The 15,423-nt window shown below is 48.7% G+C and overlaps 1 protein-coding gene across 6 annotated transcripts in view; it reads right to left on the bottom strand.

Annotated features, from left to right (window-relative positions):
- Nucleotides 1–15,423, bottom strand: part of NEK7 (NIMA related kinase 7) — a 96,121-nt gene that overhangs the window by 70,924 nt on the left and 9,774 nt on the right. For 5 of the 6 annotated variants that reach the window (XM_075617053.1, XM_075617058.1, XM_075617057.1 and 2 more), the window contains exons 2-3: nucleotides 7,952–8,038; nucleotides 1,188–1,328 (exon numbers count right to left, since the gene is read on the bottom strand). In XM_075617053.1, the coding sequence (XP_075473168.1) occupies nucleotides 1,188–1,328; nucleotides 7,952–8,008 (198 nt within the window). In that variant the 5' untranslated portion in view covers nucleotides 8,009–8,038. Of the gene's footprint in view, nucleotides 1–1,187; nucleotides 1,329–7,938; nucleotides 8,039–15,423 lie in introns of those variants that run through there. The other variant, XM_075617056.1, reaches the window with a different exon arrangement.

Genomic DNA, 15,423 nt, shown 5'->3' with positions numbered 1-15,423 from the left:
ATCCTGAAGGGACTGCGTCTTTATATCCAGGAAGGGTCACTATACCACAGGAACGTGGAATCGGACAGGCGGTCACGGCTTCTTGGCCCACCCAGGCTGCCCGTTTCCCATACAAACACCCAGGCTACACTACATCCAAAACCTTTGTTCTGCCCACCCATGTACAATTCCCTTCTCTGTCCCAGACATTGCTGCTTCTGCGGGGAGCCAGTTTCCTGCATCTACTACTTTTATCAAAGAGGAGACATTTCCGCTCCTGCTGCAACCCCCGGTTGTATGCGCCGGGGTTTCGTCTTCCTGGACATTGCTGATCTCTTTGGGGTATATAGATGGATATCTTTATTTGCGCGGCGTTAAATGTACAAAGCGTGTCACAAATAACAGGAGATAGCATGGGAATTAGCGCTACCGGCATAAAAGGAACACCAGGAAAAGGCGGCCCTGTCCTGAAGAGCTTACACTCTAAGTGTGTGAAACACAGACAGAGAGAGACACACAGACAGACACACGCAGACAGACAGAGACACGCGCAGACAGACAGAGACACGCGCAGACAGACAGAGACACGCGCAGACAGACAGAGACACACGCAGACAGACAGACAGACACGCAGACAGACAGAGATACACGCAGACAGACAGACAGACAGAGACACACGCAGACAGACAGACACACGCGCAGACAGACAGAGACACACGCAGACAGACAGACACACGCAGACAGACACACGCAGACAGACAGACACACGCAGACAGACAGACACACGCAGGCAGACACCGACACACGCAGGCAGACACCGACACACGCAGGCAGACACCGACACACCCAGACAGACCGACACACGCAGGCAGACAGACCGACACACGCAGGCAGACAGACCGACACACGCAGGCAGACAGACCGACACACGCAGGCAGACAGACCGACACACGCAGGCAGACAGACCGACACACGCAGGCAGACAGACCGACACACGCAGGCAGACAGACCGACACACGCAGGCAGACAGACCGACACACGCAGGCAGGCAGACCGACACACGCAGGCAGGCAGACCGACACACGCAGGCAGGCAGACCGACACACGCAGGCAGACCGACACACGCAGACAGACAGACCGACACACGCAGACAGACAGACCGACACACGCAGACACACAGACCGACACACACACCACCCTCCGCATACCTGGACTTTTTTCAGTGCCACGTGCACCCGATCCAGGAGACACGTGGCTCGGTAGACCTCGCTGAACTGGCCTCGTCCAATCTTCTTCTCGATCTGGAAATTAGCCAGCGTGTTATATCCCATGTCCGGCCGGAGCATCTTCTGTAATTACACGGAGGGAAGCCACGCGGTGTCAGATTACCGGGTATGCAGGCATGTAGGTTTCTAGGCAGGTATGTATTTATGCATGAATGTAGGCACATATGTTTATATGTAGGTATGCAGGCATGTATATAGGTATGTATTTAGACATGTATGTATGCAGACATGCATGTATGTATTTATGCATGTATGTTTATATGTAGGTATGCAGATATGTATATATGTATGCCTGTATGTTTCTATGTAGGTATACATGCATGTTTGTATGCTCTAACATGCTTGTATCTACTCTTAACCTATAGTCACATGCCCTGAAATACTTGTAAATAAAGATACTTTTCTTCTGAGAGTTTTTCTGAGTTTTATGCAAATTAGGCTGAAGCAACGACAGACAAAAAGATTAAATACAATTAATAAAGTTACTTTCATATGTCAGGTCAGTTACAAGTCGTGCTTCAATTGAATGTGTCTTTGGGTTATATATACACACATACGTACGTACCCTTATATAAACATACATACATTCATAAATACACACACCTTCCTAGTAACATAAGTGTGAAATAAAAAAAAGTGTGTGCATATACGTATATATATCCTAGAAGGCAACACTACTACAGTATGGTGTAATTGAATATATTTAGCCAATCACCTGCAACTGCTTATTGAGCAGTTTGTGGCAGGCAGCCCCTCCTCTTCTAGGTATATAATCTCCTAGCAAGGTCCCCTTATTTCACTTCACTTACATGTGAGTATCTGTACTGGTATATACCAGTTTTTAATTGCACTAGGTTATACAAGCATATGCTTTGATATTTTAACCCCTTCTGGGCTTATTTCACATAACACTAGTATGCATTTAGCGTAGGGACCTGCTAAAGAGACTTACCTTGACGTGGTTAGCAGGCTTGGCATTATTTAATCAAAAGATGTATACCAAAAGTCTCCTTTTTTCTTATAGGTATTTACACCATACATATATTTATATTCCCCATTGATTGCTATCCCAAAGGGAGAAGCGCAGGGATTCACTTTCTGTTTTGCACATTTGTATGGCCATTTCCTTCACTAGCTGCATGCTCTTTACATGGAGAAGCGCAGTGATTATATATTTGTTTTGTATATACACATACATATATTATATATACACATACACGTGTATATACCGTCGTTGTAGAGGTAAAATTCATTAACTAAATTCTTCGAGTACAGAAGAAAAGACAATTAAATGTTCTGACATTATTTTAAAATGATAATTATTGAGCTGTGTGCTTTGTTCCCTCTGAGCTGAGACTAAACCGTCACTTAATGGGGATCTCAATAGGAACATCAAGAAACTCCAAGGCAGGAATAGCGCTTTTAGTGAGTTTCTGCCCAAAATAGACTGAATGAGTTTTACCTGTACAACGTGTGTGTGTGCGCGCGTGTGTACATATACACATATATACATATACACATATATACATACACACACACACACTATCTATGAACACACCGTTTTAGCATACACTAACAAATCTCAGCATATACTGTATATGTATAAACCCAGTATATAGTGTGTGCACGCATATATATTGAGAAGTAGCTATATAGACCGAGATATAGATATAAATAGATTGCGATATTGAGATATATTATATATTGATTTATATATTAAAGCAGAACATTTAATGTAGCCCCCCGCCCCTCGCCCCTGCAGCGCGCTCTGACATGACACATCGGCGTGAGTTGCTGAGACACAGTGACAGCCACATGCTGAGTCCGGAGTCTTGCTAACACGTCTTGGCAGGCCACTCTGTAATCACACATTTACATATGCAATGACCTATATTTGCATGTCAGATCACACACTGTCGGGCTTGGTTAGGGCCGGGCACCTCCCTGCGAGACGGGGGCACAGAGTGGCGGGAGAGGGCCGCGGGTCAGGCGCTGTGGAACGGGGCGACGCTGCCTCCCCTGATTAGACTGATGAGCCCTGAGCACGAGACACTTCATTAGAGGTAATCTGGTTAGCAGTGGGCAGAGTATGCGAACTTCACAGCCCGATCCCTACGCCTGCGCCCCCCGTGCCTCCTTCTGACAAAGGGCCGCCAGGTCGCTGACTGACAGCCTGTCACATCTGCACCGTCACATCTTCATGTGATGGCGAGAACGGAGCGGGCGGTGCTGCACGGCTCGGGTTTCTGTAGGGGTGCGGCACCACATCGTTTGCAAAGGGTTAAACCCACCCAATGAGGACAGGACCACGGAGCGGGAAATGTACCAACCCACCCTCCTAGGGGCAGTGTACTAATGGCAGTGACAGGGTTAAGGGATCAGGCCCTCCTAGGGGCAAAGTGTACTAATGGCAGTGACATGGTTAAGGGGACAGTCCCTCCTAGGGGCAAAGTGTACTAATGGCAGTGACATGTTTAAGGGGTCAGTCCCACCTAGGGGCAAAGTGTACTAATGGCAGTGACATGTTTAAGGGATCAGTCCCTCCTAGGAGCAAAGTGTACTAATGGCAGTGACATGGTTAAGGGGTCAGTCCCTCCTAGGGGCAAAGTGTACTAATGGCAGTGACATGGTTAAGGGATCAGTCTCTCCTAGGGGCAAAGTGTACTAATGGCAGTGACAGGGTTAAGGGGTCAGTCCCTCCTAGGAGCAAAGTGTACTAATGGCAGTGACATGTATAAGGGGTCAGTCCCTCCTAGGGGCAAAGTGTACTAATGGCAGTGACATGGTTAAGGGGTCAGTCCCTCCTAGGGGCAAAGTGTACTAATGGCAGTGACATGGTTAAGGGGTCAGTCCCTCCTAGGGGCAAAGTGTACTAATGGCAGTGACATGGTTAAGGGATCAGTCTCTCCTAGGGGCAAAGTGTACTAATGGCAGTGACATGGTTAAGGGGTCAGTCCCTCCTAGGGGCAAAGTGTACTAATGGCAGTGACATGGTTAAGGGATCAGTCTCTCCTAGGGGCAAAGTGTACTAATGGCAGTGACATGGTTAAGGGATCAGTCTCTCCTAGGGGCAAAGTGTACTAATGGCAGTGACATGGTTAAGGGATCAGTCTCTCCTAGGGGCAAAGTGTACTAATGGCAGTGACATGGTTAAGGGGTCAGTCCCTCCTAGGGGCAAAGTGTACTAATGGCAGTGACGTGGTTAAGGGGTCAGTCCCTCCTAGGGGCAAAGTGTACTAATGGCAGTGACATGGTTAAGGGGTCAGTCTCTCCTAGGAGCAAAGTGTACTAATGGCAGTGACGTGGTTAAGGGGTCAGTCTCTCCTAGGGGCAAAGTGTACTAATGGCAGTGACATGGTCAAGGGGTCAGTCCCTCCTAGGGGCAAAGTGTACTAATGGCAGTGACATGGTTAAGGGGTCAGTCCCTCCTAGGGGCAAAGTGTACTAATGGCAGTGACATGGTTAAGGGGTCAGTCCCCCCTAGGAGCAAAGTGTACTAATGGCAGTGACATGGTTAAGGGGTCAGTCCCTCCTAGGGGCAAAGTGTACTAATGGCAGTGACGTGGTTAAGGGGTCAGTCCCTCCTAGGGGCAAAGTGTACTAATGGCAGTGACATGGTTAAGGGGTCAGTCCCTCCTAGGAGCAAAGTGTACTAATGGCAGTGACGTGGTTAAGGGGTCAGTCTCTCCTAGGGGCAAAGTGTACTAATGGCAGTGACATGGTTAAGGGGTCAGTCCCTCCTAGGGGCAAAGTGTACTAATGGCAGTGACATGGTTAAGGGGTCAGTCCCTCCTAGGGGCAAAGTGTACTAATGGCAGTGACATGGTTAAGGGGTCAGTCCCCCCTAGGAGCAAAGTGTACTAATGGCAGTGACGTGGTTAAGGGGTCAGTCCCTCCTAGGGGCAAAGTGTACTAATGGCAGTGACATGGTTAAGGGGTCAGTCCCCCCTAGGAGCAAAGTGTACTAATGGCAGTGACGTGGTTAAGGGGTCAGTCTCTCCTAGGGGCAAAGTGTACTAATGGCAGTGACATGGTTAAGGGGTCAGTCCCTCCTAGGGGCAAAGTGTACTAATGGCAGTGACATGGTTAAGGGGTCAGTCCCTCCTAGGGGCAAAGTGTACTAATGGCAGTGACATGGTTAAGGGGTCAGTCCCTCCTAGGGGCAAAGCATACTAATGGCAGTGACATGGTTAAGGGGTCAGTCCCTCCTAGGGGCAAAGTATACTAATGGCAGTGACATGGTTAAGGGGTCAGTCCCTCCTAGGGGCAAAGTATACTAATGGCAGTGACATGGTTAAGGGGTCAGTCCCTCCTAGGGACAAAGTGTACTAATGGCAGTGACATGGTTAAGGGGTCAAATCTTCCTAAGTTTTTCATAAATATGACAACTATAAATATTTTAAAATCAGAATTTATAGTCTCTATGTAAACACAGACAGGCAGCTGGAGACTTGGGGGCGCTCCCTTCTGTCTGACATCAATGTGTGTTCAACACGAGCTCCAGGGAAGGAGACAGCCGCAGGGAGAGGGGGGTTCTGTGGGACCCCTGCAGAGTTAATCCGAACTACCGGGGGATGCCATGGTGATGGGAAAGTTAGTATGTCTACATCTGTGTATACACACACACACACACACACACGCACACACACACACTGGCCCAATTTATTTATTTATTTTTATTTATCAAATGTGTTACCAGGGAGTAATACAGTGAGAGTTACCTCTTGTTTTCATGTATGTTCTGGGCACAGAGTTATAATGACAGATATATAGTTACATAAGTGAACAGGGTATACATTATATACAAGACATTGCATGCACAGTTAAAGATAATATATATTATGAGCGTATGTAACAGTTACAGACCAGATTAAAATGTGAGACAGCCTTAGATTTGAAAGAACTTAAACTGGTGGTGGATGTGAGAGTCTCCGGCAGACTGTTCCAGTTTTGGGGTGCACGGTAGGAGAAGGAGGAACGGCCGGATACTTTGTTGAGCCTTGGGACCATGAACAGTCTTTTGGAGTCTGATCTCAGGTGATAGGTGCTGCATGTGGTAGGGGTGAGGAGCTTGTTCAGATAGCTGGGTAGCTTGTCCAGAAAGTGTTTGAAGGCAAGACAGGAAAGATGAACTTTGCGCCTAGACTCGAGTGATGACCAATCTAGTTCTTTGAGCATTTCGCAGTGATGTGTGTTATAGTTGCATTGGAGAACAAAACGACAAATTGAATTGCAGAGGGTGTCAAGTTTGCTAAGGTGGGTTTGAGGTGCCGAGCCATATACTATGTCTCCATAGTCGATAATTGGCATTAGCATCTGCTGTGAGATACGCTTTCTGACCAGGAGACTTAGGGAGGATTTGTTCCTGTAAAGTACCCCTAGTTTGGCGTAGGTCTTGGATGTCAGGGTATCAATGTGCATCCCGAATGTTAAGTGGGAGTCAAACCATATGCCCAGGTATTTAAAACTAGTGACAGGGGTTAGTGTGGTATTAGTGTTGGTTCTAATCAGGAGCTCAGTCATTGGAAGCTTTACAAATGTAGTCTTGGTCCCAAATACCATTGTTACAGTCTTGTCAGTGTTTAAAAACAGTTTGTTTTGGGAAATCCAGTTTTCGAGTCTCAAAAAGTCAGACTGAAGTATGTGTTGAAGGTCAGAGAGGCTATGGCTGTGTGCATATAGGATTGTGTCATCTGCATACATGTGTATTGAGGCTTCCTTACAAGCTGTGGGAAGATCATTAATGAACACTGAGAAGAGTAGGGGCCCCAGAACAGAGCCTTGCGGGACCCCACAGGTGATATCCAGGGGGTTGGAGTTAGAGCCTGAGATGGACACATGTTGGGATCTTCCTGATAGGTAGGACTGAAACCAGTTTAAAGCATGTTTCCCTATTCCAGAGCTCTGGAGTTTGTTAAGCAGGATAACATGATCAACTGTATCAAAAGCCTTTGCAAAATCTAGGAATACTGCACCAGTGAGTTGTCCCCGTTCCATTCCACACTGGATTTCATTGCAAACTTTTAGCAGGGTAGTTACGGTGGAGTGTTTGGGACGAAACCCAGATTGGAATTGGCTAGGGAAATTTGTCTTGGTGTAGTAATCGCTTAATTGTGAACACATTTTTCCATTACTTTGGATAGTATTGGGAGAAGAGTATTGGGAGAAGAGTATTGGGACGGCCTCGTTAGCAGGGTGAGGGAGTAATACTTTGCACGCTTTATTGTTGTCGCTCGTTAGTGGGGAACGTTCCCGCTGCGCTAATTGTGGTAACTGAGCTGACCAATATCAGTGAGAGGGAATAATTAAGCCAATTATCTCTTGTGGGAATTCCGTTCCATTTACACACACAGACACCCCCCTCCGTGAGGACACACACCCCCCTCTCCCCATCCTCCGTGAGAGCACGCACGCGCACACACACCTCAGTAACAGAGAGGGGTACATGCACACAATAATATGGTGCTGGACGGGGCGTACTTATCTGCCGGTGCTGGGTCCAGACATCCCAGGGTATGTCAGTGAAGGTTAAAGCAGCTGCGTACTGCTGGAACGTTGGATTTCTCTGTGGCACATTAAATTCTTTGCATAAGTCCGACACACACACACACACACACACACACACACACACACACACACACACCATCCTCCGTGAGAGAGCGCACACACACACCTTCATACTGTACCTGTGGCTGGAACTGAGGGGCAGGTGGTCCCTGTATCGCTTGGCACTGCTCCTCCATTGTATCAGTTATACAGAAACCTCTTCAGCTCTGCAAAAATAACAAGAAAGAGCCTTCAGTGACCACCTTATCCACGCCCACATCTCATCCCAAATATCAGTGACCACCTTATCCACGCAGCCACGACTGCATCTAATCCCAAACATGAGTGACCACCTTATCCACGCCCACATCTCACCCCAATCACATCAGTGCTCACCTTATCCACGCAGCCATGCCTGCTTCTCACCCCAATCACATCAGTGACCACCTTATCCACGCAGCCATCTCACCCCAATAACATCAGTGACCACCTTATCCATGCAGCCACACCTGCATCTCATCCCAATCATATTAGTGACTACCTTATCCACACCTGCATCTCATACCAAACATATTAGGGACCACCTTATCCACACAGCCACGCCTGCATCTCATCCCAAACACATCAGATGCTGCACGCTCTCCTCTTCCTAAACTGTTCCTACACCAGCTGGCTGTGTGTGATCACCCACAGATATACCCACATGAGATACCGTATCTGTGGCATTCCCAATACATTGCTTAGATTGTAAGCTCTGAGGCAAGGACCCGCTTTCCCATTTCCATGGGTAGCTCTTGTACCGTCTTGTTCAGGTCAGTGTGGACGTACATTTTGTTCAACACAATATAAGATATGAACGCATGCAAAGGGGGCGCTGTATCCAGTCAGAGATGGAGCGTGTGGACGCATGCAAAGGGGGCGCTGTATCCAGGCAGTGATGGAGCGTGTGGACGCATGCAAAGGGGGCGCTGTATCCAGGCAGTGATGGAGCGTGTGGACGCATGCAAAGGGGGCGCTGTATCCAGGCAGTGATGGAGCCAGGATGGGGTGTGTGGACGCATGCAAAGGGGGCGCTGTATCCAGGCAGTGATGGCGTGATGGAGCCAGGATGGGCGTGTGGTCGCATTGGGCCACTTGCTCGTGCATTTGGGACAGCTTGAATCACGTTATAGCACTGCTCCTAACAACATGTTATCATCGTGTCTTTGTAAAGCGATAACCAATGGGGGTGCAGGGTGATGTATATTGCACAAGCAGTATGACAAACAGATACAGGAGGCAATGAGGGTCCTGATCCGGAGAGCTTGCAATCTATAGGGGATACGGGGCAATGTTGGAAGAAAAGGTAAAGTTCAGTATAGGACAGAGTATACATCAGGATGGAGTATGGTCCAGCTGCACAGCCAGTCCCATTCATTTTTGCGTGGATTAATGTTTGTGGATGTTTGGGGGGTTATCGTTGCGTTTGGTCCTATTACATGTTGGGGGTGTGACGGTTTGGGGGTGTTAGCGGAGTTTGGGATGTTGGGGTATACCAGATAGGCTGCCTTGAAAATGCGAGTTTTCAGGGAGCATAATAATTATTAGCACACAGCAAAACATGAGGAGGCTGGCACCTTCCTATAATCTCTTTGCTGAACTAATGTTGGAAGCGGAATACATTTTCGACAAATCAATAAAACAATTGATTTTCTAAACAAATAAAGAAAAATCAATAACAAATTCTGTTTCATTCTTTCCCACGTCTGTAACTTCAATATGTTTTATGCTGGCACATTATAGTCCAAACAAAATGCAATGAACAAATGTCTCCAGATATTGACATTATTAGAGTGTAAGCTCTTCGGGGCAGGGACTCCTTTCCCCAAGTGTCACTTTTGTCTGTGTTATTTGTATTATTTGTTATTTACTGCTGTGAAGCGCTATGTACATTAATGGCGCTATATAAATAAAGATATATATATACACATACAGAGTAAGGTTGGAGCGCCCAACACACTTGTTAAGCAGTGAAGATTACTAGGCTGCAGTGATCAGTTATAAAGTAGTTTGGAATGGATTTAAGTCCTCTTACCTTCTACCTGCGTTACTGTAAATTAAAGGGAGCACAAAGTTGAACTAAAGACATTTTTAATAGGTCACATGCCGCTGATTTACACCTTTTAAATGTAAATAAAAAAAGAATTCAAAAATATATTTTTAATTACTTGTCACATTGTCATGGTAAGAAAAGCTTTGTGTGGTAGCCACTACTCCCCCTGGGAGCGCCAGACTCCATGACGTAGCCACTACTCCCCCTGGGAACGCCAGACTCCATGATGTAGCCACTACACACCCCTGGGAACGCCAGCCCCCGTGACGTAGCCACTACTCCCCCTGGGAACGCCAGACCCCGTGACGTAGCCACTACTCCCCCTGGGAGCGCCAGACCCCGTGACGTAGCCACTACTCCCCCCAGGAGCGGCAGACCCCATGACGTAGCCACTAATCCACCCTGGGAGAGCCAGACCCCATGACGTAGCCACTACTCCCCCCGGGAGAGCCAGACCCCATGACGTAGCCACTACTCCACCCTGGGAGAGCCAGACCCCATGACGTAGCCACTACTCCCCCTGGGAGAGCCAGACCCCATGACGTAGCCACTACTCCACCCTGGGAGCGCCAAACCCCATGACGTAGCCACTACTCCCCCTGGGAGCGCCAGACCCCATGACGTAGCCACTACTCCCCCTGGGAGCGCCAGACCCCATGACGTAGCCACTACTCCCCCTGGGCGCCATTTTTATTGACGTGCTCAGTTATCCGACAAGGCGATCTTGAAAACAGCGTCGTACAGTGAAGCGTCGTAATGCGACAGCCATGGCGTCATGTCCGATATCGGCGTCGGATAAGGGTCTTAGCGTCAGAAAACTGCCATTGGTATAATAAAGTGGCAGATATGTCCGATTGGTGCAAAGCGAGGACCGCTTGTACCTTGCCCCTCTTCTGAGTCGCTTGACTAGGAGGCAGCGTGCAACACCGAAATATTACCCCCCCCCCCCCCCCAACCTCCCCCCGCATCTGAGTTGTCGCTTGAGAAACGTGCAAAAGCGATTTGTCTGCCACCCAACCAGAGCCCGGCGCTCGCTCGCTGTGCGGACCTGCACCTCTGTACCGTTAGCAGGAATTGCCCACCGCCTCTTTATTACTGATGCATCTACAGCAGGGGTGGCCAGCTCCACTCCAAGGGTCACCAACAGGTCAGGTTTGCAGGATACCCCTGCTTCAGCACAGGTGGCTCGATCAGTGGCTCAGTCAAAGACTGAAGTGCTGAAGCAGGGATCTCCTTAACACCTGATCTGGTGGTAACCTTTGAAGACTGGAATTGGCCGTCAGTCAACGACTGAGCCTCTGATTGAGCCACCTGTGCTGAAGCAGTGATATCCCCAATACCTGATATGTTGGTGGCCCTTGGAGTGGAGTTGGCCTCCCCTGATCTACGGTATTGCCAAGTTTTCCCCCTCCCGGGACATCACTTGCACAGCACTACAAGACACGGAAGGATTCGCCGCACCCCTGCACACAGCTATTTATACCCCCCCGATAGCGCCTTTAATATCCCGCCTGGCAGGACTTCTGCAAAGAATGATCATTTCCCCGCGCTTTCTAATGCTGTTCTGTTTCAGCGGGTCCGGGTTCACATTCCCTCTCCCTCCTTTCTCTCACACAACTCCCTCATCCCTTTCACTCCTTTCCCTCACATCCCCCCCTCTCACATCCCCCTCTCCCCTTTCACACCTTTCCCTCTCCCCTCCCCCCCTCTCCCTCACCTCCCCCCCTCTCCCTCACCTCCCCCCCTCTCCCTCACATCCCCCCCCCCCTCATCCCCCCCCCCCTCACATCCCCCCCTCCTTTCTCACAAATCCCTCTCCCTCCTTTCCCCCTCACCCTCTTTTCTCTCTCACACCCCCCTCTTCTTTTATAGTGTAACCTTTTAAAAGTGCACTTTCTCCTAGGAGCGTGTTTAAAGGAGTTTTATCTGGGTGATTGACACTTAGAAGTATTTTTAAATCATTTTAAGCCCACTGTATAAACCTGGTGAGCTGAGACTTGGGAGGGGGTTTATTTCCTCTGGCTCCTTCTCCCTGCTATCCCTATATGCCGGGCAGGAGATTGCGCAGGCAAAGCCCCCCCCCCCCTCTCCTCCCTTCTTATCTTTATTGGCTCTCTGATAAGGACAGAATGGGCTAAACATTGCGTAAACACTTCATTAACAAGCGCCCCCATGAAACCAGAAACAGACCCATTTTGCCTCACATTGTGTCACATTTACAGTAACCTTTTGACATAACAAAACGTACATTTCTGGATTTTTTTGCAAACTGACACGGATTGCAACTTTAATAGGACCACAAGAGGTATAATACAGTATATGCCGGGGTTTCCCAGCTCTCCGAGCCTCTGTGCAGCGTTCCTGGGCTGCGTGACCTTTAGGGACAATTGTCCCTTCTGTGTACACCTGTGATTTACGTACTCACACCACCTAGCAACTATAGAGTTGATGTGATGTGTTACGGGCTAGGGAAGCCCTGGCAGCGCAAAGACAACACAACATTCCTAGCGGATTGTGGTTTAGAGGTTCAAAGTGCTACTTAGGTGTGTCACACTAGTGTCACCTTTCTGAAACTGCCTATACGTTCCCTCTCATCACTGAACGGTACATCAGCCCCCCTTATTTCAACTCAGGGGACCCCCTCCCACCAGTTTGCCAGATACGTACCGGGAATGGGAGCGCCAGTACTTCCGTGTATTCAAACCCTCCGCGTCACGCGCGCCAACATGTGCCGACACGTATGGCGTCGCGGCTTGCTACTGTCTGGCGCGAGATTCCTACCTACAACGGTAAGTATCTCAGGAAGCGGGGTCCGCAGAGGTGAAAGGGCGCCCACCCTACTTCCCACGCAGGTAAAAATCAGACAAGGGCAGGGGGGGTGGAAATGTGCACTGTGGGTACTGCCGCTCTACAGTAAAATCCAAGTGTTTCATTGAGAAAAGAAACACGCGGTGAGTCGCATCTCGTGCAGCCCCACGCAGCTCCCAGCCTGAAACAGGATCTCGGCGGCGGCGTGTAACCGCGTTTCTCAGGGATCAGCCACACGCCACTTACACGGGGCCTTAAAGCGGAAATACAAGCAGGGGGTCTCTGCAGCTGGACCCCAGTCATTTAAGCTCCGGGGACCCCCTGCTTTCAGAGACCCCTCCGTAGGGAGCGCCGGTAGCCGCTCCACTCTGCTAGCAGGGATCAAGTAATGGCGGAGTTTCAAAGCGCCCTGCGGGCCAATAGGAAGCCGTGACATCATCAGGTGTGACTGCCTATTGGCTGGCGTGACAGGGGAGCTTTAAACTTTGCTGAGATACCGGTACCTGCTATAGAGATCTGTATCTCGGGGAGCAGGGGGTCCCCGGGGCTGAAATTAACGGGGTTCAGCTCCGGAGACCCCCTGCTTCAACCCTACAGTATATTAAGAAATAAGCGCATGACTTGCTCTTTTAAATGTCGGGAGAAATGCAGATGTGGACTCTCCAAATAGTGAGAGCACTCAGCATTATAACACCTCCCTCGCCAGTTTAAGAACCCTTTCAGTGCCCCATGATTTAACCTCCGCACCGTGGGGTCTGGCACGTCGGCGGCCTTGTGACGTAGTGGCTACGACAGTGAGGGGGCAACTCAAGTTCTCAAGGGCCACCAACAGGTCAGGTTTTCAGGCTATCCCAGCTTCAGCACAGGTGGCTAGACAGCCTCGATTGAGCCACCTGTGCTGAAGCTGTGATATCCAAAACCAGACCTGTTGGTAGGTGTTGACAGTTTTCCAGCTGAGGGGGAGTAAATCGCATTTGGGTGCTCCTGTGGAGTACGCAGAGGCGCGTGACGCCACAATCACGGCATTGCGATGTATCCGAGGGCTATGGCAGGGGTGCTCAACTCCAGTCCTCAAGCCCCCCAATCAGGTCAGGTTTTCAGGAAACTTTTATACTTCATCAATAAACGCTGCGTTTTCACACGAGAAATATATGTATAAAACCGTCCAAATGTGAAGCAGTGGGAAATATGCAGAGCAGGGGAAGGTTTCGCAGTATAGATACTCCAGCAATGTACTACTAACTTTCCAAGATACCAACACTTTATAGCCAGGGAAATTCATTTATAGGCACGGGTCAACCATACCGGCCCCAGCGAGACCTCTCTTGATCGCCCACCCTGCTGACTCCAGATGCCCCAAACTCATAAAACCACTTTTACCCCTACGGTGTCTGCAAGATTCCCAATATAAGCATTAGATTGCACGCTCTGTGGGACAGGCCCGCCCTCTGCCTGATGTTCTCATTGACTAGCTGCCCTTACCCTCACGGTTTGTACTTTGCTCTTCTTCTACCGTAAAATTATAAAGTTGTGTGTACAACATTTACGCAATTTAAATAACATTATACAGTACATACATATAAAAGGTCCATCTGAAAGAGTGTGAAGCAGATAGCTGGTATACGCAGTGTATAAATCGGATACAGCACATTTGGAAGAAACAAGACAATTTTACAAGGGAACCTTCCCCTGCACCTCGGCAGGAGAGTGTTGGACCCGTGTATCCTGCCCGCTCACGTACGGATGTGACACTTGGACCCCAAATGTGAAGATAATTTAGAAGCTTCAGATAACGTAGATAAGTATGGAGAGATGCATGCTGGGTATTACCCAAAGAGACAGGAACAAGAATGAATGGGTTCCAAACCAAAGAAGTCTGTGACATCACATGGGGGAGAAATTAAAATGGCGGTGGGCCGGACACATTACATGAAGAAATGACCATCGTTGGACAAAGATGGAACTCGACTGGATTCCAAGAGTGTTTAAAAGACCGAGGCACCAAATGTAAGATGGGAGGATGGGATGAGACAATGTGTGGTAGCGACGTGGAGAAGAGGCTGTAACCGCAGCACCTGGGAGATCATTGGGGAGGCTTCATCCAGCAGTGGGGAGACACGGGCTGAAGGTGATTATCATGAACATAAAAACCATGAGGTTGGTCATTAAGTTTTACCTTTCTCTCTGCCTTCGTAAACACAAATCAGAATATCAAAAATAACACTGACTCTCCTGGATGGGAACTTACAGAATCAAGGTGTTTGATGTTGGAGCTAAAACAAGTCCTTTATCTGCACCCAGAGGAATGAGTCTTTCAGCCACGCCTATCAATAAACTGCCCAGACACAAGGGCTGAGCTAGTCACGCTTCCAAAGTTATTTGGCATTCCCCTGTCGGCTAAAAACAGACCATTCACACCCAGGATACGGGAAATAACCAAGGATCATGCTCTTGCATTCACGGGGGCTGGAGCTCGCAATAAAGTAGTTCATTTAACAGCCTCGCTTAAAGCAGCGATCCCCTCCCACAGCCGGAGTGAAACTCGTGTAATGTTAGTATTTTGAGCATATCATTTAGAGTTCCAAATCAGGAGTGTCTAACCCTTGCAGTGTTGAATGCTAGAAATTCAAAATCATGCTTTTTTTTTAATCTCTAGTTTCCGAGGTTACCATGGAAACCTTTGGGCTGCACTGGGCTTCGGAGAGAGCTCCA

Source organism: Ascaphus truei, chromosome 10, assembly GCF_040206685.1.
Source record: "Ascaphus truei isolate aAscTru1 chromosome 10, aAscTru1.hap1, whole genome shotgun sequence".
NCBI classification, from domain to species: domain Eukaryota; kingdom Metazoa; phylum Chordata; class Amphibia; order Anura; family Ascaphidae; genus Ascaphus; species Ascaphus truei.
The sequence above is the reverse complement of the archived record's forward strand: the minus strand, read 5'-3'. Positions and strand labels throughout refer to the sequence as shown.